Below are 23,760 nucleotides of genomic sequence, written 5' to 3'. Positions count from 1 at the left end.
AGCAGCTTTCACTAACATAATATACTCTTACATTCCTTTACTCATTACCGGTAATTCGCATCTTTGTGACTATTACTGCAGGGGAGAACTGCACTTCAAGATCCGGAGAACTGCAAAGTTCAGCTTTGTTTTGATCCATGTATGGTTTCAGGAAATGTGGATTATGTGATATCACCTTTAAGTATGAACTGGATCCTCTTTCTCTGGATCAAAGAGATAAATTCAGCAGCATTTTTCGAGCTCAGGTGATCAGTTCTTGCAAAGAACTACTAAAAGTCATGAACCCCACTCAAAGTCAGGAAAGACAAAGTGATTTTCCCCTGGTGCCTGAAAAAGATCAGATTTGGCTGGGAGTCCCTCACCTGAAAAAGGGACGTGGGTGGCGCTGTGGTCTAAACCACAGAGCCTAGGACTTGCCAATCAGAAGGTTGGCGGTTCGAATCCCCGCAATGGGGTGAGCTCCAGTTGATCGGTCCCTGCTCCTGCCCACCTAGCAGTTCACACCAGTGCAAGTAGATAAATAGGTACCGCTCCAGCGGGAAGTTAAACAGCGTTTCTGTGCACTGCTCTGGTTCACCAGAAGCGGCTTAGTCATGCTGGCCACATGACCCAGAAGCTGTACGCCGGCTCCCTCGGCCAATAAAGAGAGATGAGCACCGCAACCCCAGAGTCATCCGCGACTGGACCTAACGGTCAGGGGTCCCTTTACCCTTTACCCTTCACCCCTGGCCCATCTGGACGTGTCAGAGTTCACTGGAGATCTCTTGGCCAGGTGTGCTCCCTACTGCTGGTGCTGCTCTATGGCCAAGGAAGGGAGGTAGGGAGGGGAACCTTCGCCGATGTCAGCTTCATCCCGTTGCTAACAGAGGGGGAGTGTGGAGAGACAGGAGGAGGGAATTAGGCAGGAATGCAGAACGAGGGAGGAGCAGCCAAGTTGCAGTAGAAGCCTGAGTTCTGAAAACAAGGAGAAGGAAGGGGGTAGTTCTAGGGGGAAGACACAGACGGACAGTTTAAGCTCGGACTCAGAGGGAGGGCCACCAAAAATAGCCTAGCCCCAGATGCGTAGGCTCGCAAGAATTAATGAGAGGTGTGAACAGGAAAGGAAGCGTAAGTGGGGCTTTAAACGTGGGAAGAGAAAGGGGCGGAACTCAGACACCGGCTGATTTGGAAGCAGTCACTGAGTGACTGAGCTCCAGAGTGATTTGTGTGTTTTGAGCAATAAACCTGAGTTAATTGCTGCCGGAGTTGTCTCGCTTCTTTGGGAGAGACCCAACCATCACACCCACTGGCACTGAGCCTTGACTGGCTTAAGAAACAATTGTAATTAAGTACTATATAGAAATTGCCTAAATGAATATGCATCACAGGTAAACAGAGCCTCTGTGTTTAGAGGCCATACCTCTAAATACCAGGGGTGTAGGAAGAAAAACCTTTGCCCTATCATGCACAGTGCTGGAGCAGCTTTCAGGCAAGACTCCTTTCCAGCCTTGCCTGGAGGTGCCAAGATTAGAACCCAAGACCTGTAATGCCCCGCCACAGAGCTGGAGGCCAGAGGAAGGGATGCAGGGACACCCAGAGAGCATCCAGCCTTCCAAAAATTATTCACAATTATGTCTCAGTATGTGAACACTCATTCATTTATTCATTCATTTTGTTTTTTTTATTACATTAATGTGCTATCTTTTCCTCCGAGGAGATCAAAGAAGTGTGCTTGGTCCTCCTCCTCCTCCCCATTTTATTCTCACAACAACCCAGCGAGGGAGGTTAGGCTGAGAGAGGCAGTGACTGTTTTTTTAATTTCTATTGGTAATATTCCTAATAATAATAATAAAACACAAGACCACTGTTCATGTACGCAATCACGGCAGCAAGAATACTTGTAGCGAGAAGCTGGAAATGTGAAACAACACCAACAATAACAGATGGGCAAGCGCTTACGATAGAATATCTCTAATTAGCAAAGCTGACCAGAAAAGTCAGGGGGGGCTCAAACCAGAAAGCATAGGGAGAATGGAGAATATTCAAGGAATATATAAGATTATACTGTAAAAATGATATCATCCTAGCAGAACTGGAATGATACTTGTTTACAATAAATAAATGGATTAATCATCTTAGCGGAATGTATGAAAAAAGATATAAAACAAAACTGTGTGATAAAATCATGACAACAGAAAAAGTATAATGAGAATGATTGGAAGTTTCTTACAGAAAACTTTATTGGATAAGACATGATGTTGTATAAAAATTTGGTTCTTTCTTTATAATTTCTTTTTCTTTTTTATTCGCCTCCTTAAATTCTTTCTTTTTCTTTTTTTGTACTTAACTTTGTTATACTTACCTTCGTTGTATGATTGTATTTTAAAACAATAAAGATTTATTTTAAAAGAGAGAGAGAGACAGACAGAGAGAGAGAGAGAGAGAGGCAGTGACCAACCCCCAAAGGTCAGCTTTGCGGCCAAGTGGGGGAGATTTGAACCCTGGTTCCTCCCAGGTCCCAGACCACACCTGCTCGATTTGTGTTTGCCGCTCATGAAAATATCTTGACAATTCCCTTCCGGATCTCTTTGGTTTTGACGCTGTAGATGATGGGGTTGAGCAGCGGGGGGACGAAGAGGTAGACGTTGGACATCATGATGTGGACCACGGGAGGGGCACCCTTCCCAAATCTGTGCAGGACAGAGACGGCGATGATGGGGACGTAGAACGAGAGGACTGCACAGATGTGTGAGACGCAGGTGTTGAGGGCCTTGCGCCGCTGCTCCCGGGACGCGATGCTCAAGACGGTCTTCAGGATCATGGCGTAGGACAGAACAATGAAGGTGGAGTCCAGGCCGTAGGTGAAGAGGACGGCGAAGAAGCCGTAGATGTTGTTGACGGTGATGTCGGCACACGCCAGGCGCATCATGTCCGGGTGGAGGCAGTAGGAGTGGGACAGGACGTTGGACTTGCAAATGGGCAGGCGCTTGATGAGGAACGGGAAGGGGAAGAGCATGATGGTGCTCTTCAGGACGATGGCCAAGCCAATCCGGGCAATCCGGGGGTTGGTCAAGGTGGACGAGTACCGGAGAGGGTTGCAGATGGCGACGAAGCGGTCGAAGGACATGGCTAGCAGGATCCCTGACTCCATGAAGGAGAAGGAGTGGAGGAAGAACATCTGGGCCAGGCAAGCATCGAAGAGGACGTCACTGAGGCCAAAGCAGAAGATGGCCAGGACCGTTGGGAGGGTGGAGAGGGAAACCCCCAAATCGTTGAAGGACAGCATGCACAGAAAGAAATACATGGGCTCGTGGAGCCGCCGGTCCCTCCTGACGATGGCGAGGATGGTGCAGTTGCCAGCGATGGAGGCAGCGTACAGCAAGCAGAAGGGGATGGCAATCCACAAGTGGAACTGCTCCAGGCCTGGGAAGCCGGTGAGGTGGAAGGTGGCAGGCTGGAAGCGGGTGAGGTTGAGCTCTTCCATGCGCCCCTTCGTGGGCTTTGGATTTCCCTGGAAAGGAAACAAGAAGGACCAGGAGGCTTCTGGCCACAGGACAAGGGAGAGGGAAGCACATGGCAGGAGAGGAGAGTGAGGGGAGAGGGGAGAGGAGAGGAGAGGAGAGAGAGGGAAGACTCCATCAGTGAGCTGCTGAGAAGAAGGTCAAGTGGGAAACATTGGAGTAACTGCTGCAAGGGTCTAAAATATAAAGACAAGGGAAGTCAAGAGAAAATCAGAGTGGAAATCCAGGGATGGAAGGAAGGAAGGAAGGAAGGAAGGAAGGAAGGAAGGAAGGAAGGAAGGAGGAAGGAAGGAAGGAAGGAAGGAAGGAAGGAAGGAAGGAAGGAAGGAAGGAAGGAGGGAAGGCGCACTGAGTGGTAGGGGTGGCACTGGGGGGATACAGGGCCCTGGAGCCACTGTGCAATCTCCCCCCAAAAAGCTCAACAACTGTGGTCAATCTCTCCACCCCAGGCGCCAGTGGAGTTTGCTACACTGATGCTCCTCTGCTCCAAGTCTAGAGATGGGGCATGAAAATGACCAGAAGCTCTCACAGCAGATAAAGACAGTGTATTGAAAACCATAGACTAGGGACAAAGAATCACAGAATTGTAGGGTTGGAAAGGTTCCCAAGAGTCACCTCACTCAACCCACTGCAATGTAGGAATCACAGCCAAAGCACTCATGAGGGACGGCCACCCAACCTCTGCTTTAGAACTTCCACCGAACGTCAGTGTGGGATTTACATATAAGCGAAACAAGCTATAGCTCAGGGCCCCACTCTCTTGAGGGACCCCCAAAAAATTAAAGAAAAACAACAACTGGATGTACATTTCCAAAATATAAGATAAAAAACAAATAAAATGAAACCTACATACAGCAACCGTGTTTTGTGTTGTGTAGGCTCCTCTGATGTAAGTCATGGCCCCCGCCTGCTAGCCTGCTCCCTCAAATATCCCTGGTTTGCTCCTTTCTATATACAGGGTGCCTAAATTCTGCATGGGCTGGTTGCAGGGCAACATGTGCAAATGGCTTTAGATAACTATTAGGTCCATAGATTACCATATAGCATATACGAGTATTTCGAAAGAACAATGTCAACCAACATTTGATGATCTCCTTCTACTGGTCCACAATAGAAAGTGCCTTTCCTACTGCATCAGGGTGTGGGACGCTGGTTTGACATCATCTGATAGGAAGTGCCTACAGAGGATGGTGAATACAGCACAAGATATTATGGGCTGTCCCGTGAATCCGCTGGATGAAATTGCGGAAGAGCGTTGCCTCAGGAGAGTGAGGAAAATTCTCGGGGATGATTCCCACCCTGGCCGGCACTTTCTTGATCTCCTGCCCTCGGGCAGAAGATATAGAAGCATGATTAGTCGCACCAACAGGGTAAAGAACAGCTTTTATCCATGGGCTGTTAGGCTGCTGAACGAAAAGATAACAACAGGGCAACTGACTTTTGGGTTTGGTGGGTGGGTGTCAGTAAATAAGGGGAATTAAGACTAAGAGAGCTGAGTGAGGGGTGCTCATGTAATCTCACTGTATACAAGTTGTACAAGTGACAATCAAGTATTTCAATATTTCAATTTCAAAATTCAACACAAAAAACAGCGACTATTTGTTGTTGACAAAAGACAGCTGGACATATAAAGGGCCCCATTACCTTCAGGAGCTTAGGGCCTCATCAAACCTAAATCCAGCTCTGGTCCATGACCTTCCTCAGAGGTCCATTCCACTGTCCAGAGGCTCTTACTATCCGAGGGCTCTCTCTCTGTGTGAGAGGGAGGTGGGACCCCGTTAGCCAACGTAGCACAACACTGGCCTCCACGGGCCACTGGCCAAGCACAGCATAAGGTGTTTAGGACTTGACCGTAAAGCTGAACCATATAGCCAGAGCATTTCCCAGTGGTTTTCACGCCAAAAACTTAGATGTGGAACTGAAGAGGGCTGCTAGCGCTTGTGAACCTGGAAACCTGCATTTTTCTGTCCATCAGCCAGGAGGTGGCAGTAGATGGCAGGCGGTTGAAGACAAATCCAGCCACATCCACTCAGCCGAACAGATCTGCTTTTTCTTAAAGGTGGATTTAGTGGGAGGGAATAGGCAAGTCTGGGTGCTGGTGGACAGGTGGGGGTGGGGGTGCCACTACAGCTCAGAGGTGAGGGTTTTGAGCAGAGCAGAGTTTGCACGGCCATCAAGCATGGATGCTTTAGCTGAGATTCCTGCATCTCAGTGGGTCAGACTAAATGAGCCTTGGTGTCCCTTCCAACCCTACTGCTCTATAATCCTATCACCATTGCCAGAGAGGAGGTGATTACTGATTTGTCGTAGATCATTCTAGCCACAGGTCAGGAGAAGCAAACAACTAAATGATATACAATCAGTTGAAGAAAATGTTCCAATTAACATTTGTAAAAAAAAAAAAAAGCCTGAAGCATTCTTGTTAGGGATTGTAGGAAAAGACCTGCCAAGGAAATTGAAAAAACATCTTCATGTACACGACAACGGCGGCAAGAGTCTCAATAGCACAAGGGTGGAAGAACGAAGAAATCCCGACCAAAGAACTGTGGCAAGAGAAACTGATGGGCTATGCGGAATTGGCGAAATTGACTCATAAACCACGTGATAAGGACAACTGTGACTTTAAAGAAGAATGGGAACCTTTTACAAAGTACAGTGGTACCTCAGGTTAAGTTCTTACCGCATTTTTCACCCTATAGGACGCACCGGCCCATAGGACGCGCCTAGTTTTTTGGGGGGGAATAAAGGGAAAAAACTTTATTCGCCTCCCCCAGCCCCGGGAGTTCCCGCAGGGCTCCCTAGGCTGCGGATAGCTTCCCGAAGCGCAGGGCGCTCTGATTCAGTCCGCCCTGTGCTTGGGCAAGCAGGCTGCTATCCGCAGCCTAGGGAGCCCTGCGGGAACTCCCGCGGGCTCCCCAGGCTTACGGATAGCTTCCTGAAGCCTGGAGAGGGAGAGGGGTCGGTGCGCACTGACCCCTCTCGCTCTCCAAGCTTCAGCGAAAGCCTACATTCGCCCCATAGGATGCACACACATTTCCCCTTCATTTTTGGAGGGGGAAAAGTGCGTCCTATAGGGCGAAAAATACGGTAATTCATTCCGGAGGTCTGTTCTTAACCTGAAACTGTTCTTAACCTGAAGCACCACTTTAGCTAATGGGGCCTCCTGCTGCTGCTGCGCCACCATAGGACAATTTCTGTTCTCATCCTGAAGCAAAGTTCTTAACCTAAGGTAATTTTTCTGGGTTAGCGGAGTCTGTAACCTGAAGCGTATGTAACCCGAAGTACCACTGTACTTAAACAACAAAACAAACTGGGCTCCTTGGCAGGTTTTGAATAAACATACACAAACTTTTTATTGGTAGTATATAGATAGATAAATTAAGGATCTTTACAATTTTATAATATGCAGAGAATAACATGTGCTGAAAACCAGAGAGAGGAGCTGAGGGAAGTCTGGGGGGTGGGTTTTTCTTTTTGGGGGAGGGAAAAATGAGGGGGGGCGAGGATGATGTGTTTTTGATCAATTGCTATGTTGAAATTCCTAATAAAAAATATTCCAAAAAAAGAAAAAAGAAGAAGCAAACAGCTCACCTTTCTACTGTTCCCTACATTTCAGGAAGGAGAAAATGATTATTCCACCCTCAGGAGGCAGTTGAGGGGTTTGGTTTGGAATTGATAATAATAAAAATACTAGGGCAATGAACTTCAGGCAGCTGCTTGCAGATGATAAGTGTAGAACCCAGCGGCACACACACACCCCACCCTCCTGACAGCTGGAGAATAAATTCTAGAACGGTAGAATTTCAGAGTTGGAAGGGAAGCAAAGAGTCACATAGACGCTGCAATGCAGGACTCACAGCTGATTGAGGACTGCAATCCCCCCACCCCTTGAAGGCACAAATTGTCCAAAGGCTAAGAGGCTAAGCATCTGTGGGGGCTCCGTAAAGGGGCACAGTCAGTCACACCCACATTTCTGGGTTGGGGGGCGGCTCACCCTGATCTGCACAGTAGCCTTGGTTGGGAGGGAGGAGGGGGAAAGGCGCCGCCTGTTTCTGAATCCTCAGCCTCGTATGGAGGGGGCTCCAGAGGACATCTAGTCCTACCCCCTGCAATGCATGAATCCTACCCACAGCGGTCTCTGGGTGGGCTTGAACCACCAACCTTCTGGTTAACACCCAGGATCTCTGACCCATCGTGCCACATAGGACTTTCCCTCCACAGCCCAGAGGGGAGCCCACCTCACGGCTTGAGAAGCAGCAGAGCTTGGGTCGGCCAGAGCTCAGGGAGAGCAAAGGCAGTAGGTGGCCTTCTCTTGGCTCTTGGAGGTGAGAGACGTGGGTTTTGGGGGGGGGCACAGCTAAATCTGCAAGAGCAGCTTAACTGAAGCTCCCTTCCAAGGGTGAAACCCACCAGCTGCCTCCAGATGCTGAGCAGAGATGAGCTGAGGGACTGGACAGCTAGCAACCATCTTTGGAAGAGATCGTTTGGGCAGATGCCTCTTCTTTTCCCAGCATAGAAGGGATGGATAGCCATCCAGCCTCTGCTTAAAAACCTCCAAGGAAGGAGAGCCCACCCCTTCTGGTTCTTATCCCCAGAAAGTCGAAGTTTAGTCAGATCCTCCTTTGTGGATCTGACTTTGTGGCAGAGGAGGAACTCAACTGCAGGTCTGGTGGTGGTGGGTTCCTCATTCCTTCATTGTGGGGGTTGGACTAGATGACGCTTGGGCTCCCTTCCAACTCTACAATTCTCGGATCCTATCCTTCAGCACCCGCTCCCTTACCTGGAAGGCTGAGCACCCCACTCCACCTTTGCCGGGGGGGTCTCTGCTGCCCGTCCTGAGCCCTTCCTTCTTTGTCTGCGGCAGGAGAGACCAAAGGGGCAGCTGTGAGAAAGCTCTTATGCACAGGCTCACCTGGCGGTGCTCCAGGGGCTCTGGGGCTGCTGCCCCACATGGGACCACCCTGGAGCCCAGAGTTTAGAGGGCGCTAAGAATAAACTTGCAGGATTCTTTTTAAAACAACAACAACACCTACGGGTAGGGATCTCTAGCCCCAGTGCTGCAGAGTTTTCTTTGATGCAGGTGTATGAGAACTGACGCCTGATCCTAAGCTTAGAAATGCGGGGGTGGCAATTCTCACATTCCGTTTCCATGCATAGATCCACATTCGTGCACCCAGTCAAAGGAGTCTGGTCTGCTTTGTCGTCCTCGTCATCATCACCGTCAAATGTCAGGTTCTGCACTTCGGCAGAAAGAACCAGATGCACAGATACAGGATGCGGGAAAACTGGCCTACTCCCAGTACGTTTCTGAGCACAATTCAAAGTGTTGGTGCTGACCCTTAAAGCCCTAAACGGCCTCGGTCCAGTATACCTGAAGGAGCGTCTCCACCCCCATCGTTCTGCCCGGACACTGAGGTCCAGCTCTGAGGGCCTTCTGGCGGTTCCCTCACTGCGAGAGGCCAAGTTACAGGGAACCAGGCCAGAGGGTCTTCTCGGTAGTGACGCCCGTCCTGTGGAATGCCCTCCCACCAGATGTCAAAGAGAACAACAACTTTTAGAAGACATCTGAAAGCAGCCCTGTTTAGGGAAGCTTTTAATGTTTGATGCATTACTGTATTTTAATATTTTGTTGAAAGCTGCCCAGAGTGGCTGGGGAAACCCAGCCAGATGGGCAGGGTATAAATAATAAATTATTATTATTATTATTGGCCCTTGTGGTCTCTTCCAACTCTATGATTCTATGATTCTATGATTCTATGATGATGATTATATTGCAGTACATGTGAAAAGGATCTAGGAGTCTTGGTGGAACAAAAGCTCAACATGAGTCAACAGTGTGATGCAGCAGCAAAAAAAAAGGCTATTCTAGGCTGCATCCACAGAAGTCTAGCATCCAGATGAAGGGAAGTCATAGTCCCACTCTCTTCTGCCTCAGTCAGACCACACCTGGAATGCTGCATCCAGTTCTGGGCACTACAATTTAAGAAGGATGTTGACCAGATGGAAGGTGTGCAGAGGAGGGGGACCAAGACGAACGACAGTCTGGAAACCAAGACTAAGGAGAGCAGCTGAAAGAGCTGGGGGGTTTTAGGCAGAGGTTGGATGCGTTGGCTGCGAATCCTGCATTCTTTAGCTGTGACTCTACCATTCTACAATTCTGTGAGAGAGCCCTTGGCACAGCCAGGAGCTGCTTGCACATGCTCAAGAGGCACATTGCTTTGTCACGGTCATCATAATCACGCAGGAGGAGTGTGAGGTGCAGATGTTGCCAGATATCCGCCCGCAAGGGTCTTTATCTCTGAAATGGCCTGCTTGGTTCTCTCCCTGCTGCCCCACCCCAAGTGGAGCATGGAGGTGGGGGTTATTGGTTTGCGCGTGTTTTTCTTGTTTCTATCATGCACTTCGTGTTTGTATGTTGTGAACTTCCCTGAGTTGGGTTGGTGAAGGGCAGTATAGAAATTTCATAAGTAATAATGATAATAAAGAATGTTCCGTATTTGCTGCTCTTCCTTGTGGTCTTCTCTGGGGCCATGGGAGAGGGAATCAAGGGGAATCAAGATCTCTTTGTCCTGCAAAAGGGCAACAGGTGCCCAGCCTTTCCACCCACAGCCAGCTGCTCAGTTACTCCGCACACGCTCAGGGGAACTCTAGCTCTCAGTCCTTTGGATAGGAGACTCTAGCAATGAATTACGGTTTGCACGACAGACACTCAGCATTTCACAAAGCTGTTCACATGTCTCGCCCAGTGAGGATTTGTGGGGGGCAAGAGAATGCAGTCACGTCACTGAGGAGGAGGGTGCATGGCTGGGAGACCCCCAGAGACCTGGTCCTCGTGGATGAATATAAGTTCATTTGATACATTTATATCCCAGGTTTCTCTCCAAGCAGCTCAAGCTAGTGAAAGATGTTTCTCCTCCTCACAACAGCCCTGTGATGTAGACAAGGCTGATAGGCAATGGCTGTGCCCCCATCCCAGCCGAGAACACATCCAGGGAGCTTCATGGCTGAGTGGGGATTCTAACCCAGCTCCTAGTCCAGTATACCTGAAGGAGCTTCTCCACCCCCATTGTTCTACCCGGACACTGAGGTCCAGCACCGAGGGCCTTCTGGCAGTTCCCTCACTGCAAGAAGCCAAGTTACAGGGAACCAGGCAGAGGGCCTTCTCGGTGGTGGCACCCGCCCTGTGGAACGGGTGCCACCATCAGATGTCAAGGAAATAAATAACTGTCTGACTTTTAGAAGACATCTGAAGGCAGCCCTGTTTAGGGAAGTTTTTAATGTTTGATAGGTTATTGTATTTTAGTGTTCTGTTGGAATCCACCCAGAGTGGCAGCCGGATGGGCAGGGTATAAATAATAATAAATTATTATTATTATAGGGTCCGACACCCTAATCACTACACCACTCTGTCTCTCAATGACTCTCTTTGTGTAGTCTTCCTCACAGGCCAGGACTGGGCCTCACAGCACATCAAATAGATCTTGGGGCTTCCTGGAGGGGCATCCCCCCCCCCCAGGACGCTGCAAAGGACTGGAAAACACACAGAGACCCCAGAAGTGGAACTCGGCTGCCTGATGGGGCAGCTCAACTTGGCCAGGCTACAGCTCTCTCCCCAACATATGGGATGGTCTTACACCTCAACTCCCTGGAGGTGGGACCTGCCATTCAGGAACACCATGTAATTGTGTTGAGTGTGCAGTGCGGGACTTTGGGATTAAGGCGGGGGGGGGGGCTTCAAAGAACGCTGGCTTATATTCCATCAAGCCCCCTCGTTCAACCAGATGGCGGGGGGGGGGGGATTCTTGCAAGCAGCCAATAAGACAAGCCCGCTCTCCAACCCTTTGGGGGCCTTTTGGCAATGATTCAATGACAGGCAGCATCTCATGGAACCTCCACGTCCGAAGATACCTAGATTCCTGGGTTTGGTCACTGAGAGAGCAGGCTCTTACGTCCCGCAAGGGTCACCTCTCCCGTCCTCCCACCCCACAAAGGCCCCCCACAAAGAAACACGGGAGCCGGCTCGTCTTGCAGGGAGTGACGTTTATTAGCTAGTGGCCCCGCGTGGGGGGTCTGGCAGGGGGTTTCCCCGCGAGGGAAGGCGCGGGCGGTGCTGGCGGCGTGGGCGACCGGGCGGCGGCGAGGCAGCTGGCCCCGGTCGAGGGTCGCTCAGTGGTAGTGGCGGCTCAGGGCGTGCGAGACCACGTTGCCGAGCTTCTGGAAGGCGGCGTGGGCGGTCGGAGTGAACTCCTTCCCGAAGTGGGAGGCCAAGACGATGAGGAGCATGTTGATCAAGAGCTGCAAGAGAAGAGAGGCGCTCGGTGGAGACCGCGAAGGGGCAGGGAGCCCGGCGGGGGGGGGGGGGCACAGCCAGGCAGCCGGGGGGCAAAGGGTCGGGATGCGGGCGGGGCACACCCTTCTGCCCCCCACCATTCCTCAGAGGCTGCCACCACGGTGCCACGCGTGGATTTCGCCAGGCAGGCTCTGCCACGGGGTTTGGAAAGGGCGGTGGGTGCTGGAGACGGGGGTCCTCCGTGAGGGGCTCCAAGTCACAACCAGCCCCCCCCCCCACAGAACTTTAGATTTCTTTCTTTCTTTCTTTTCCAAATTCAACACTCATATTCATTTTCTAACATAAACCCATTACATCATTAACTTAACTAAAGTATACCTAATTACTCTAAGCTTCTCTTTGCTGTATACAAATACGACACAGTTAGAAATTTTAGGTTAAAGCTTTCATATTATAAATAATATTTCAAATTCCCCTCTGTTCCCCTTCACCCATGTGTGATCTCATTTTTTTTCTTCCCACTTCTTCCCTCTTGTTGTTATAATTTAATCATTGTTCAATTGATTCTTTTATTATTTCCTGGCTTATCCCTGCATGTATTACATGTTATCTATAATATTCTAGTTCCGGAACCATATTTTTTCATGTATTCCTTCACTCCCTCCCACTCTTTAATTATTCTCTGATTTGAATGGCCTCTGATAGTTGCCGTCAATTTTGCCATTTCCACAAACTCACAGAGTTTACTTTGCCATTCTAATAATGATGGTATTTTCTCCCCCTCCCAGTTCTTTGCAATCAGTATCCTGGCCGCTGCTGTTGCATAAAGGAATACATTTTTTCTTATCTCTGGGAATGTCTTTTGATATTAGGTCTAACAAAAAAAAGCCTCTGGCTTTTTGGCAAACGAAATCTTGAATAATTTTTTCAGCTCCACATCTACCTCGTTCCAAAATTTCCTTACAGTTTTACATCCCCACCTTGTATGATAAAAGGTTCCCACCTCCCTCTTACATCTCCAGCATAACACCCATAGAACTTTAGAATTGTAGAGCTGGAAGGCCGCCTCCAAGGGTCATCTAGTCCAAACCCAAAATACAGGAATTGCTGCTAAAGAAGCCCTGGCAGATAGCCCTTCAACCCTCTGCTTAAAGACCTCCTGTGAATGATAGAATCATTGGATTGCAGAGTTGGAAGGGAAGCCAAGAGTCATCCCACCCGACACCTAAAGCACTCTGCTCTGTGGCTCCACATTTTGCAGCCAGTTTGCAAAGAAAAAGACAGTTCAGAAAAGTTTTGTTGACAAAGACAACTTCCCTCCCAACTCCACAGTTCTATGATTCTCCTCGCTGCCCTGCTGAATGTTAAGGAGTGGCCTGAGGGCCTCCGGCTTCTTGGCCAGGAAATAAGTGGTCTGGATGGGTCCTTATCTCCTCACCCACATGCCTCCTGCTCCCTTCTTCTGGTCTCCACAGAGGGGAACTCAGGCACCCTCTTCCCTGCCACCCACCCCGTGCGGAGACGCCACTCTGGGCAGCCCTTTTGGGGAGATAGGGGCCTCACCTTAAAGTTCTCGGGGTCCACGTGGAGCTTGTTGCAGTGCAGCTCGCTCAGCTTGGCAAAGGAGGCCTTGACGTTATCGAGGTTCTTGATGGCTTCTCCGAAGGAGGCCATGACCACCTTGCCGTGCGCCTTGACCCTGGGGTTGCCCATGATGGCGGCAGGGCTGGAGAGGTTGCCAAAGTGAGCAAAGAGCCTCTGGCACCAGGGGTACACCACCAGCAAGCTGGAAAGAAGGAGAGAGAACAAGAGAGAGAGAGAGAGGTGGTCATCTTGGCTGAAGAACACGCGCTTGCCCTGTCCCAAGGGGGAGAGGGGAGGGGAGGGGTGTAGGTTTACCTGCCAAGGGCATTGGCCCCAATCATGGCCACATCACTTTTGCTCCAGATCTGGTTGATGATATCCCTCTCTTCTGCGGTCCACTGCACCATGGTGGCTGGCTGAGGGTTGGGTACTTTGCTTAGCTGCTGGGCGAAACCTTCTGGGCGAAGCTGAAGCCTCTTCCACGGCTGGAGCCTTTTATACCCTGGGCCAAAGCTGCGTCTCCTCCTCCTTGTATGGGCGGGGCCATCCTTGGCCAGAGGTTGGGTGGTCTGGCTCAGTGGGGCCAAGCCAAATCAGGGTGGCAGCCAGCCCTGGGGTGGGGCTACATAGGCCAGGCAGGAGGCCCCAGATAGCTGCCCTCTCTCCCTCTCTGCCTCTGAGAGTTGGAAGATTCAGGACAGAGATGAAGAAAGTCCTTCTTTGCACAACACAGAGTTAAACCGCAGAACTCCCTCCCACGAGAGGCAACCACCAACCTGGATTGCTTTGACAGAGAACTGGGCAAGATTCAGGCTATCAGTGGCTCCTAGCCAGGATGGCTCTGCTCTGACTGCAGAATGGGCATCTTGCTGGCCCCTGTGAGAAGAGGGTCCTGGACCAGATGGATCCAGCAAGCTCTTCTTAGTTCTTACAGGAGGCCTCCCATGGTCCTCTCCGTGGGGTGAGGTTCATCCCAGCCCTTGGGAGTCTCGGAGGTCAGGGCTGAGGGCTGGCACCACTGGGAGAGGTTGCACACAACTTGACCTCTCCAGGCCGTCTAGTCCAACCCCTGTTCCGGGCAAAGCAGGGGGGTGTCAGCAGTGGAGAGATTGGGGTTGTGCTGTTGGGGCTACAGACCCTTCCTCCTCTTTAATCAGAGACTATCCACGTCTTATCTACCTAACACAAGGACATCAGAAGAGGCTGCCGGATCAGGCCAATGGGCCGCCTAGTCCAGCATCCTGTTCTCACGGGCAGATGCCTCTCTTGGGACCTGAGCACCAGAGCAACCCTCTCCCCTCCTGCCAGCAGCTGGTCTTCAGAAGCATTGCGACCTCATCCTGTGGAGTCAGCGCACAGCCATCCCAGATCACAGCCATGGGCAGCTCTCTCCTCCGCCATGAATTTGCCCAATCCTCTTTCAAAGCCACCCAGGCTGGTGGCCACCACTGCCTCCTGTGGGGTGGGGGGGAGTTCCACAGATTAACTGTGTGTCGGGAGAGATGGACGAAGGCTTTCCTCTCTCCCCTTTCCCAAGGCCGTGCAGAACTGCGCAAACTCCTTGCCCGCCTTGCCTCTGAGCTAGGAAACCCCAGACTAGAAAACTTGTTGATTAGAAGATTTGTATGAGATTGTATGGGGGAAATACGGAATAACAGATACAACTTTGCTTAAAATGTATATAGGAAGTGCAGTGTAAGAGATGGAAGTCAATCAATGAAATTTTATTATTGAGATAAAAGGTAAAGGTACCCCTGACTGTTAGGTCCAGTCGCGGACGACTCTGGGGTTGCATCACTCATCTCGCTTTATTGGCCGAGGGAGCTGGCTTTTGTCCGCAGACAGCTTCCGGGTCATGTGGCCAGCATGACTAAGCTGCTTCTGGCAAACCAGAGCAGCACAAGGAAACACCTTTTACCTTCCCACCAGAGCGGTACCTATTTATCTACTTGCACTTTGACATGCTTTCGAACTGCTAGGTTGGCAGGAGCAGGGACCGAGCAACGGGAGCTCACCCCATCGCAGGGATTCAAACCGCCGACCTTCCAATCGGCAAGCCCGTGTCCTGGTAATTATTATTGAAATATTTGTAGAATAAATTTGAAAGAAATTCTTCCAATTTTTCTTCTTCTTCTTTTTCTTTTCTTCCTTTTTTCTTTTTTGTTCTTCTTTTACATTTGTGTGCTTATCTGAAATATACATGTATGTATGTATTTGCAGTATTTTGCTTGTATTTTGTAATAATTCTGTTAAATAAAATTTAATAAAAAAGAAAAAAAGAAAACCCCAAAGGCTGCAAGCTTTCCTCATAGGGGAGTCGCTTCACCCCCTTGATCCATTTTGGGGGACCCTTTTCTGAACCTTTTACAACTGTATCTACCTGCCTGGGACTCCCAGGTGAGGGGCCACATCAGGGCGGCCTGTTCGCCCCCCCCCTTTAGCCCTGCTCTGGGACTTCTGCTGGAAACAGAGGGATACCCTTACATTGGAAGTGTAAAGACAGTGGAGGGACATTTTCCCATATGTGGTGGAACTGTAAAATAACCAAAAGTTTTGGGGAAATGATTTATAATGAAATGAAAAAAAATGTTTAAGATAACATGTTAAAAGACAAGAACCTTTCTTGCTAGGCATTACAGGCCAAGACTTCCCAAAAGAGCAGAAGAGGTTATTTGTGTATGTGAAAACAGTGACTAGAATATCACTAGCCCAAAGATGGAAAGATGACAGGGTACCCACGAAAGAAGAATGGCAAGAAAAACTCATGGAATGTGCTGAAATGGCAAAGTGGAACTGGAAAACTTAAGAGACTTTAAAAAGGTCTGGGAACCGTTTATGTCGTACATACAGAAACCTTGTAAAGAAGTGGCCTCACTAGCAGGGTTTGAGTAAACACTTGCAATTAACAAACATAGAAATTAAGACGTAATAACTGGAAAATAGCAAAGTGCAAGAGGTAATTTGAAAATAAGTACGGTACAAAAATGTTAAGGATATAACAATATTTAATTTAAAGAGTGCAATAGGAAAAAACAAGCGAGGGAAGTGAACACCTAAAGTACCAGAAGAGGAATTTGGGGGAAGTTGATGGAATATTTTGGGGGCTGGGAGAAGACTATCCTCTTGATAACCCCCTCCCCAGTGCCCCCTCCCCTACCAAAACCATGATTCAGAAAAGCAGAGTGCACAGCCCACTCAGGAAGATAAGGACCCAATGAAGTTCAAAACTGCAACAATTAAATGCACGTCTATTCAAAACCCAGCGAAAACTATCTAGTTTAATTAATGCAACAAAGTGGATGGGTTTGATCCAGTGGTGACAGCTTTTCAAAGTCGGATAGGCGTGGACACCTCCCCAGCTCCCTATGGCTGCCTGCCCAGCCCATCTCAGCTGGTCTCCCTGGGCCTCCTCATGTGCGCGAGGAAGATAATGGCTCTGCCCTCCTGCAAGCTGAGGATGCGAGAGGGGAGATACCGCCCTGCAGATTGTGGGGACTTTGGGCGTTCGGTCAACAGGGGCTCAGATAAGCGGGGAGAGCGCTCCCGGCTTGGGTCCCGTTTTCAGGCCTCACTTTGGGTTCCCCATCATGAGCACCTGGTCAGCCATGGCGAGAGCAGAACAGGCTAGGTGAGCCATTGATCCAGCAATGCTTTTCCAATGCTCTTATGGAACCTTCAAGTCTAGAGGCAGTCTACCTCGATTCCTCATGAGAATTTGGTCTCTGTGAGAACAGGTGCTGGACTACATGAGCTGCCGTTGGCCTGATCTAGCAGCCTCTCCTTATGATCTCATGGTAGCCCCCAGTCTCTCCAGCTAGGTATGAGCCACCAGTCTCCCATCTCCTGGGGTAGGCCTGGACTGGCAGCTAACTGCTAAAAAATGTTGCTGCTTCAGCTATGGCTCTCTGAGACCCCCACCAGCTTGTTGTTGTTTAGTCATTCAGTCGTGTCCGACTCTTCGTGACCCCATGGACCAGAACACGCCAGGCCCTCCTATCTTCCACTGCCTCCCGCAGTTTGGTCAAACTCATGCTGGTAGCTTCGAGAACACTGTCCAACCATCTCGTCCTCTGTCGTCCCCTTCTCCTTGTGCCCTCCATCTTTCCCAACATCAGGGTCTTTTCCAGGGCGTCTTCTCTTCTCAGGAAGTGGTCAAAGTCTTGGAGCCTCAGCTTCACGATCTGTCCTTCCAGTGAGCACTCAGGGCTGATTTCCTTCAGAATGGAGAGGTTTGATCTTCTTGCAGTCCATGGGACTCTCCAGAGTCTCCTCCAGCACCAGAATTCAAAAGCATCCATTCTTCGGCGATCAGCCTTCTTTATGGTTCAGCTTTCACTTCCATACATCACTACTGGGAAAACCATAGCTCTTACTATACGGACCTTTGTTGGCAAGGTGATGTCTCTGCTTTTTAGGAAGCTGTCTAGGTTTGTCATTGCTTTTCTCCCAAGAAGCAGTAGCATGCCACTTCCAACAGCCGTGGCTTCCCAGCCACCACCACAAACTCTTGGGAACTGTAGTTTGCTAAGGGTGCTGAGAGTTCCCCCTCCCAGGGCTAGAGTTCCCAGAGCCCCCTGTCAAGAGGGCTCGATGCTTAAACCACTCTGAGTACTGTAGCTCTGAGAGGGGAATGGGGGGGTCTATCCTTTCAGCACCCAGTACAAACTATAGTTCCCTCAATACTTTGGGGGTTGGGGTGCCATGACTGCTCAAAGTGCTATGATAGTGCTGCACACATGCAGTTCAGACGGGGCTTGAGTGGAACCAGCAAATATCACAGCAGAAATGTCGCCATGTTATAGTGGTCAGTGTCAGACTATGACCTGGGAGAGGCCAGGGTTTGAATCCCACGCTCAGCCATGAATCTGGGGGCCAGCCACTGCCTCTCAGCTTAGCCTGCCTCGCAGGGTTGTGGAGGGGATTAAATGAGGTGCTGGGAGAACCCCCTTGTACACCACCTGGAGCTCCCTGGAGGAAAATCTGGGCTATCAATGCAGTAATAGAAAACGGAGGTCTTAAAGCAGAGGTCGTGTGGCCACCTGCTGGGGTTTCCTTATCTGTGATTCCTGCCTTGCAAGGGGGTTGGAATAGATGATCCTTGGGGTCCCCTCCCATTCTACAATGCTATGGTTCTGAATAAATATTCACAAATAAAGATCTGGGCAAGGGGTATATAGACCAAGAGGAGTATTTGGGTCCTTTTCCTTTTTTCCCCCAATTGATATTTATTAAGTTTTCATAGTATAATATAAGCCAAACATAACAAAGAAACAACAAGACAACAACAACAAAGATACAATAAAGAAAAAACACCTTAACACATAACAAAAAATTAACACATAATATAACAACGGTTAAAAGCAACTTCACTTTTCAAAATAGATCTTGCATTAGCTTTTTCCTGGACTTCCCCGTACCTCCCTCCTTTGTATTCCATTTCCATTGTTCGATCAGCAAATCCTTTCCCTCTTTTACTTTCATCTCACTTCTTATCTTAATATTTTGGCTTTACCCTTCCCTCTCTTTTACACTATTTTTTCCATTTACTTCTTTGTTTTTTACAGAAAGCCCCTTAATCAAAATCCAGCATCGTTCTAACATTCATTAATTTATTTGGGTCCTTTTCCATCTGGGTTCAGATCTGGATGGGGGACTGAATGAACCTTGCTGGGTGACCTAGGCTGTGAGCCAGGTAATGGGAGTTTTGGTTCTGCAGGGCCTCTCAGCAGCATACCATATGACCGACCAGGAATGGCTTGCCCAGGTGGGCAGAGGCACCGCCACAACCTCTGGGCACCAGGAAAGGATGGGTGGCAGCAATGACCCTGCAGGCCTCTCTGCTGCACCTGTTGAGCTGCTGCCTGGCGTACTGAGGCCGCTTTGCTGCTGGGATGGTGCCTTCTTCCAAGGCTGACATTCCTGCACTTCCATGGCTATGATATGATAGCCATGTTCAAATATATAAAAGGATGTCACATAGAGGAGGGAGAAAGGTTGTTTTCTGCTGCTCCAGAGAAGCGGACACGGAGCAATGGATCCAAACTACAAGAAAGAAGATTCCACCTAAACATTAGGAAGAACTTCCTGACAGTAAGAGCTGTTCGACAGTGGAATTTGCTGCCAAGGAGTGTGGTGGAGTCTCCTTCTTTGGAGGTCTTTAAGCAGAGGCTTGACAACCATATGTCAGGAGTGCTCTGATGGTGTTTCCTGCTTGGCAGGGGGTTGGACTCGATGGCCCTTGTGGTCTCTTCCAACTCTATGATTCTATGATTCTATGATTCCTGTTTCAGGGGGCCGGGCTGGGCTGGATGACCCTTGGGGTCCCTTCCAACTGCCATTCTACGGTTCTTTTTTAAATATATCTTTACTAATTTAAAATAAACACACTTATGAAAAACAGACGTACATACAAGTAAATAAACATACAATCAAACAAACAAATAACAGAAAATTCAAACAAACCACCACACTATAAGACACAAGAAAATTAATATAATTATCATCATATTTACTCCTGGTATTGAACACAATTATAAAATTTACAGAAAAGAAATTTAAATCTGACTTCCAATTAATCTCACTGTACTTTATCTATCCATTCCTTTATACCGCACAGTTACATATCTCTTATATAATTTCTTTTTACCTCCCTACAAACGTATATTTATACAATACAGGGATCAGTCTAATTCTGCCAAGATGTTTCCTTTTATTCAATAGTTTTCTAAATATTCTTTAAAGATTCTCTAATCCTTATAGACTTTTTGGTTTGGTTGGCCTCTTACTCTTCCTGTTGCTTTCGCTTGCTACAGATATTCTACCAGTAGGATTTGCCAGTCTTCTGTGTTGGGTTTTGTTGGGTTTTTCATGCTACTAAAATTCTGGCTGCCCATTCTACGGTTCTATATGTTAAAGCCTAGACCAGGCCAGACCAGACTGGTGCCCAGCAGACAACGCCGCAGCCAGCATGACCAATGGTCAGAGGCGATGACCGAACTCCACGACCCTTTTTCCTCTCAATCCACTTTTGTGACTCTTCCCTTCCCTGGTCCTGGCAATGGACTGACCAGGTGGACTTCTGCCTGCAGCTTCCCCTTTCCTTGGCCTTGGTGACTGGGCTGAGCCACTGCTTTCTCGAAGGTTCCTGGGTGCGTCCTGCCGTGGCACAGACCTTCTCCTCCCGGCCCTGGCCCTATCTGGGTGAAGCAGCTGAAGGCAGCCACCCACACCCAGAGCCCTGGGAGACCTGATAGGATGCCCGCTCCACCCTCGCTGGGGGCAGAGATAATGAGGAGGAGGAGGAAAGGCGCTCAGGGTGGTGCATCGCAGCAGCTGTGGGGCTGGGAGCATCCAGAGCCAAAATCGTGGTCTCTCTTCAGAAAGGTGTTGCAGGAATTTATGTATAGGTTGGGGGGGGGGTTGCCCCTCCAGCAGATATCATGCACATGCAGCCCACTACCAAAATCAGCACCATCACTTTTGTGACGTTTGTGACTTGTCCCCACAAAACACTTCATCACAGTTTCTTCCTATCTGCTCAAAGGGCCTCTGCTGCACAATACCAAATGTAAGAATTCACTGATAAATGTATCTATGTACTGGCTCATTGGGATGCGGGTGGCGCTGTGGGTTAAACCACAGAGCCTAGGACTTGCCGATCAGAAAGTCGGCGGTTCGAATGCCCACAATGGGGTGAGCTCCCATTGCTCGGTCCCTGCACCTGCCAACCTAGCAGTTCAAAAACACGTCAAAGTGCACGTAGATAAATAGGTACCGCTCCGGTGGGAAGGTAAACGGCGTTTCCATGTGTTGCTCTGGTTTGCCAGAAGCAGCTTAGCCATGCTGGCTACATGACCCGGAAGTTGTACGCTGGCTCCCTCGGCCAATAAAGCGAGATGAGCGCCGCAACCCCACAGTCGGCCATGACTGGACCTAATGGTCAGGGGTCCCTTTACCTTTACCTTTACTGGCTCACTGGGAAAACTTCAGAAATTCATATAGACATGTGAGCTCAGCTACTCAGCAGCCCCTCTGCCTGAGTGATAATCCCTGGCATCCTGATACCTGAGTGCCAGACAGGTAGCCATTCCAGAAATAACAAACCCAGATGGAGACAAAAGGGTGTGATTAACTTGGCTGGGAAACAGGGAAATGTGAATATCTCTTTTGTTACACTCGATGGGTGTTTGGTGGAGGGCAAGGGGAACCATGGGGCAGGGTCCAGGATGATCAGATTACTGCCACCAGACCTCCCCTTTCATGATGTAACCGTGATGTATGAGTGATGTATTTTGGGGGGGTGTAACATGGGGATTAGCAGCTAATAAAAGTTTGGGGGTTCTTTTTTCAGGGCTTCCATCCAGTGGCGTAGCGTGGGGGGTACAGGGGGGGCCGGGCGCACCGGGCGCAACATCTGGGGGTTAGGGTTAGGGGGCGCAAATCCACGGGTTAGGGGGCGCAAATCCACGGGTTAGGGGGCGCAAATTACTTGCCTTGCCCCGGGTGCTGACAACCCACGCTACGCCACTGCTTCCATCTTGTTCCACCTTGTGGCAGGTGGGAGTCCTGTTGCCACAGTCTTCAGTCAAGACCAAGCTGACTGGCTGCTGTTTTGTTCTGCTATTCCTGGCGGGTGTCCTTGTTTTTTGTCCAAGGGAGCCCGCAGATTTCTCCACTAACAAAGGGAAGCCCGGGGTGGTCTGGAGGATATCGCAGAGTTGGAAAAGGTTCTGAATGTTAGGACATATTCCCATTCCACCTTTAGAACAGATTTGTGGATTGTTGTATGTCACATGTCTGTTTACTTTACTTCCGTTGTACAGTGCTACGTCGGGTTACAGATGCTTCAGGTTACAGCCTCCACTAAGCCAGAAATAGTACCTCGGGTTAAGAACTTTGCTTCAGGATGAGAACAGAAATTGTGTGGCGCAACAGCAGCGGGAGGCCCCATTAGCTGAAGTGGTGCTTCAGGTTAAGAACAGTTTCAGGTTAAGAACGGACCTCCGGAACGAATAAAGTTCTGAACCCGAGGCACCACTGTATACTGCTTTTGCTATGCTGCTGTTTGCTTGGACACGAAGGGAAGCAGACATGTTTTTTCCTTTGTCCTGCTGCTGAATAAAATGCTGTAAATATGCTTACATATGTCTCTATCCGCCACTTCCGTTGTGAAGATTTGTTCACTCTTCTGATTAGATTTATTCACGCTGCTGATTAGAGCGTGCTCAGTCTCTAAAGGCTTCTGAGGCTTGAGTCGCTGATTGATACTGTTCGAACCAGAGTTCGCCCGGCTGCCGGCCAGTGGCTGGAGCCAGCTGGGGGCCTGCCAAATGCCCCCATCTCCCTGGACACATCCCAAAGGGCAGCCCAAACAACCCAGGAGATGGAGTGAATCCCCTCTTAAAAATAGTTGCAGCCTTTGGGACTTTTCTCGTTTAGGGACAAGGCGAGGAAGATGATGGAAGTTTATAAAATGATGCACAGCATGGAAGAAGTGAATCAGGGAATTGTATTTTTTTAAAAAATGATATTTTATTAATTTTACAATCAATAAACACACAATACAAACAAACAGATACAAATAGAAAAATAAAAGCAACACATACCAACAATACAACAAATTTATGAAGTAAAATATAAAAGAAAAAATAAAAGAAAAAGTTAAAATCAATCATTGTGTCTTTGCATTATTTAACATTAACCTGGGTCTGCGACTTCCCCAAACCTTCCCACTCTGTATTCCAGATATTATATTCTGACAGTAAATTCTTTCCCTCTGACTTGTCTTTAGTTCAACTTAATCTTAATGTCTTATCATAATTACATTTCCATATATCTTAAAACATTAGTCTTTCTTAATCCTTAAGTTTTTATGCTAATATTCTTTTAAGTTCAGTCTGATGTCATCAAACATTCATTATCTTATAGTGTTTCTGTAGATAGTCTTTGAACTTCCTCCAGTCTTCTTTCACCGTCTCTTCTCCCTGGTCTCTGATTCTGCCAGTCATTTCTGCTAGTTCCATATAGCCAATAACCTTCATCTGCCATTCTTCCAGCGTGGGTAGTTCTTGTGTCTTCCAATACTGTGTGATAAGTATTCTTGCTGCTGTTGTGGCGTACATAAAACATGTCCTGTCCTTCACCTGAACCTGTTGGTTGACCATACCCAGGAGAAAGGCTTCTGGGTTCTTCCAAAATGTGTATTTAAACACTTTTTTCAGTTCATTATAAATCATCTCCCAGAAGGACTTAATCCTTGGGCACGTCCACCAAAGGTGAAAAAAGGTGCCTTCAGATTCTTTACATTTCCAACATTTATTATCAGGCATATGATAAATTTTTGCTAGCTTGACTGGTGTCATGTACCATCTGTAAATCATTTTCATT

At 48.8% G+C, this 23,760-nt stretch overlaps 2 protein-coding genes and 1 long non-coding RNA gene across 3 annotated transcripts; all 3 read right to left on the bottom strand.

Annotated features, from left to right (window-relative positions):
- Positions 1-2,513: 2,513 nt before the first annotated feature.
- LOC310675744 (olfactory receptor 51I1-like) lies at positions 2,514-7,148 on the bottom strand. The gene is made up of 3 exons (XM_083436792.1): positions 7,092-7,148; positions 5,145-5,229; positions 2,514-3,490 (listed from the first exon to the last, which is right to left on the bottom strand). Exon 3 carries the CDS (start codon positions 3,461-3,463, stop codon positions 2,531-2,533), a length of 933 nt encoding a protein of 310 aa, XP_083292918.1. The 5' UTR covers positions 3,464-3,490; positions 5,145-5,229; positions 7,092-7,148; the 3' UTR covers positions 2,514-2,530.
- A 4,375-nt stretch (positions 7,149-11,523) lies between these two features.
- Positions 11,524-14,635, bottom strand: LOC310675819 (hemoglobin subunit beta-1-like). Its single transcript, XM_083436937.1, has 3 exons — positions 13,690-14,635; positions 13,354-13,576; positions 11,524-11,795 (listed from the first exon to the last, which is right to left on the bottom strand). The coding sequence occupies exons 1-3, from the start codon at positions 13,779-13,781 to the stop codon at positions 11,667-11,669; spliced, it is 444 nt and encodes a 147-aa protein (XP_083293063.1). The 5' UTR covers positions 13,782-14,635; the 3' UTR covers positions 11,524-11,666.
- A 6,146-nt stretch (positions 14,636-20,781) lies between these two features.
- Positions 20,782-21,682, bottom strand: LOC310675887. Its single transcript, XR_014510283.1, has 2 exons — positions 21,336-21,682; positions 20,782-20,965 (listed from the first exon to the last, which is right to left on the bottom strand). It is a non-coding gene; the product is annotated as an uncharacterized lncRNA (long non-coding RNA).
- Positions 21,683-23,760: the final 2,078 nt, after the last annotated feature.

The sequence above is a fragment of the Podarcis tiliguerta genome (assembly GCF_965153285.1).
Source record: "Podarcis tiliguerta genome assembly, chromosome: 4".
Taxonomy (NCBI): Eukaryota; Metazoa; Chordata; class Lepidosauria; order Squamata; family Lacertidae; genus Podarcis; species Podarcis tiliguerta.
Note: the sequence above shows the minus strand (reverse complement) of the source record. Positions and strands in the feature narration are given on the sequence as shown.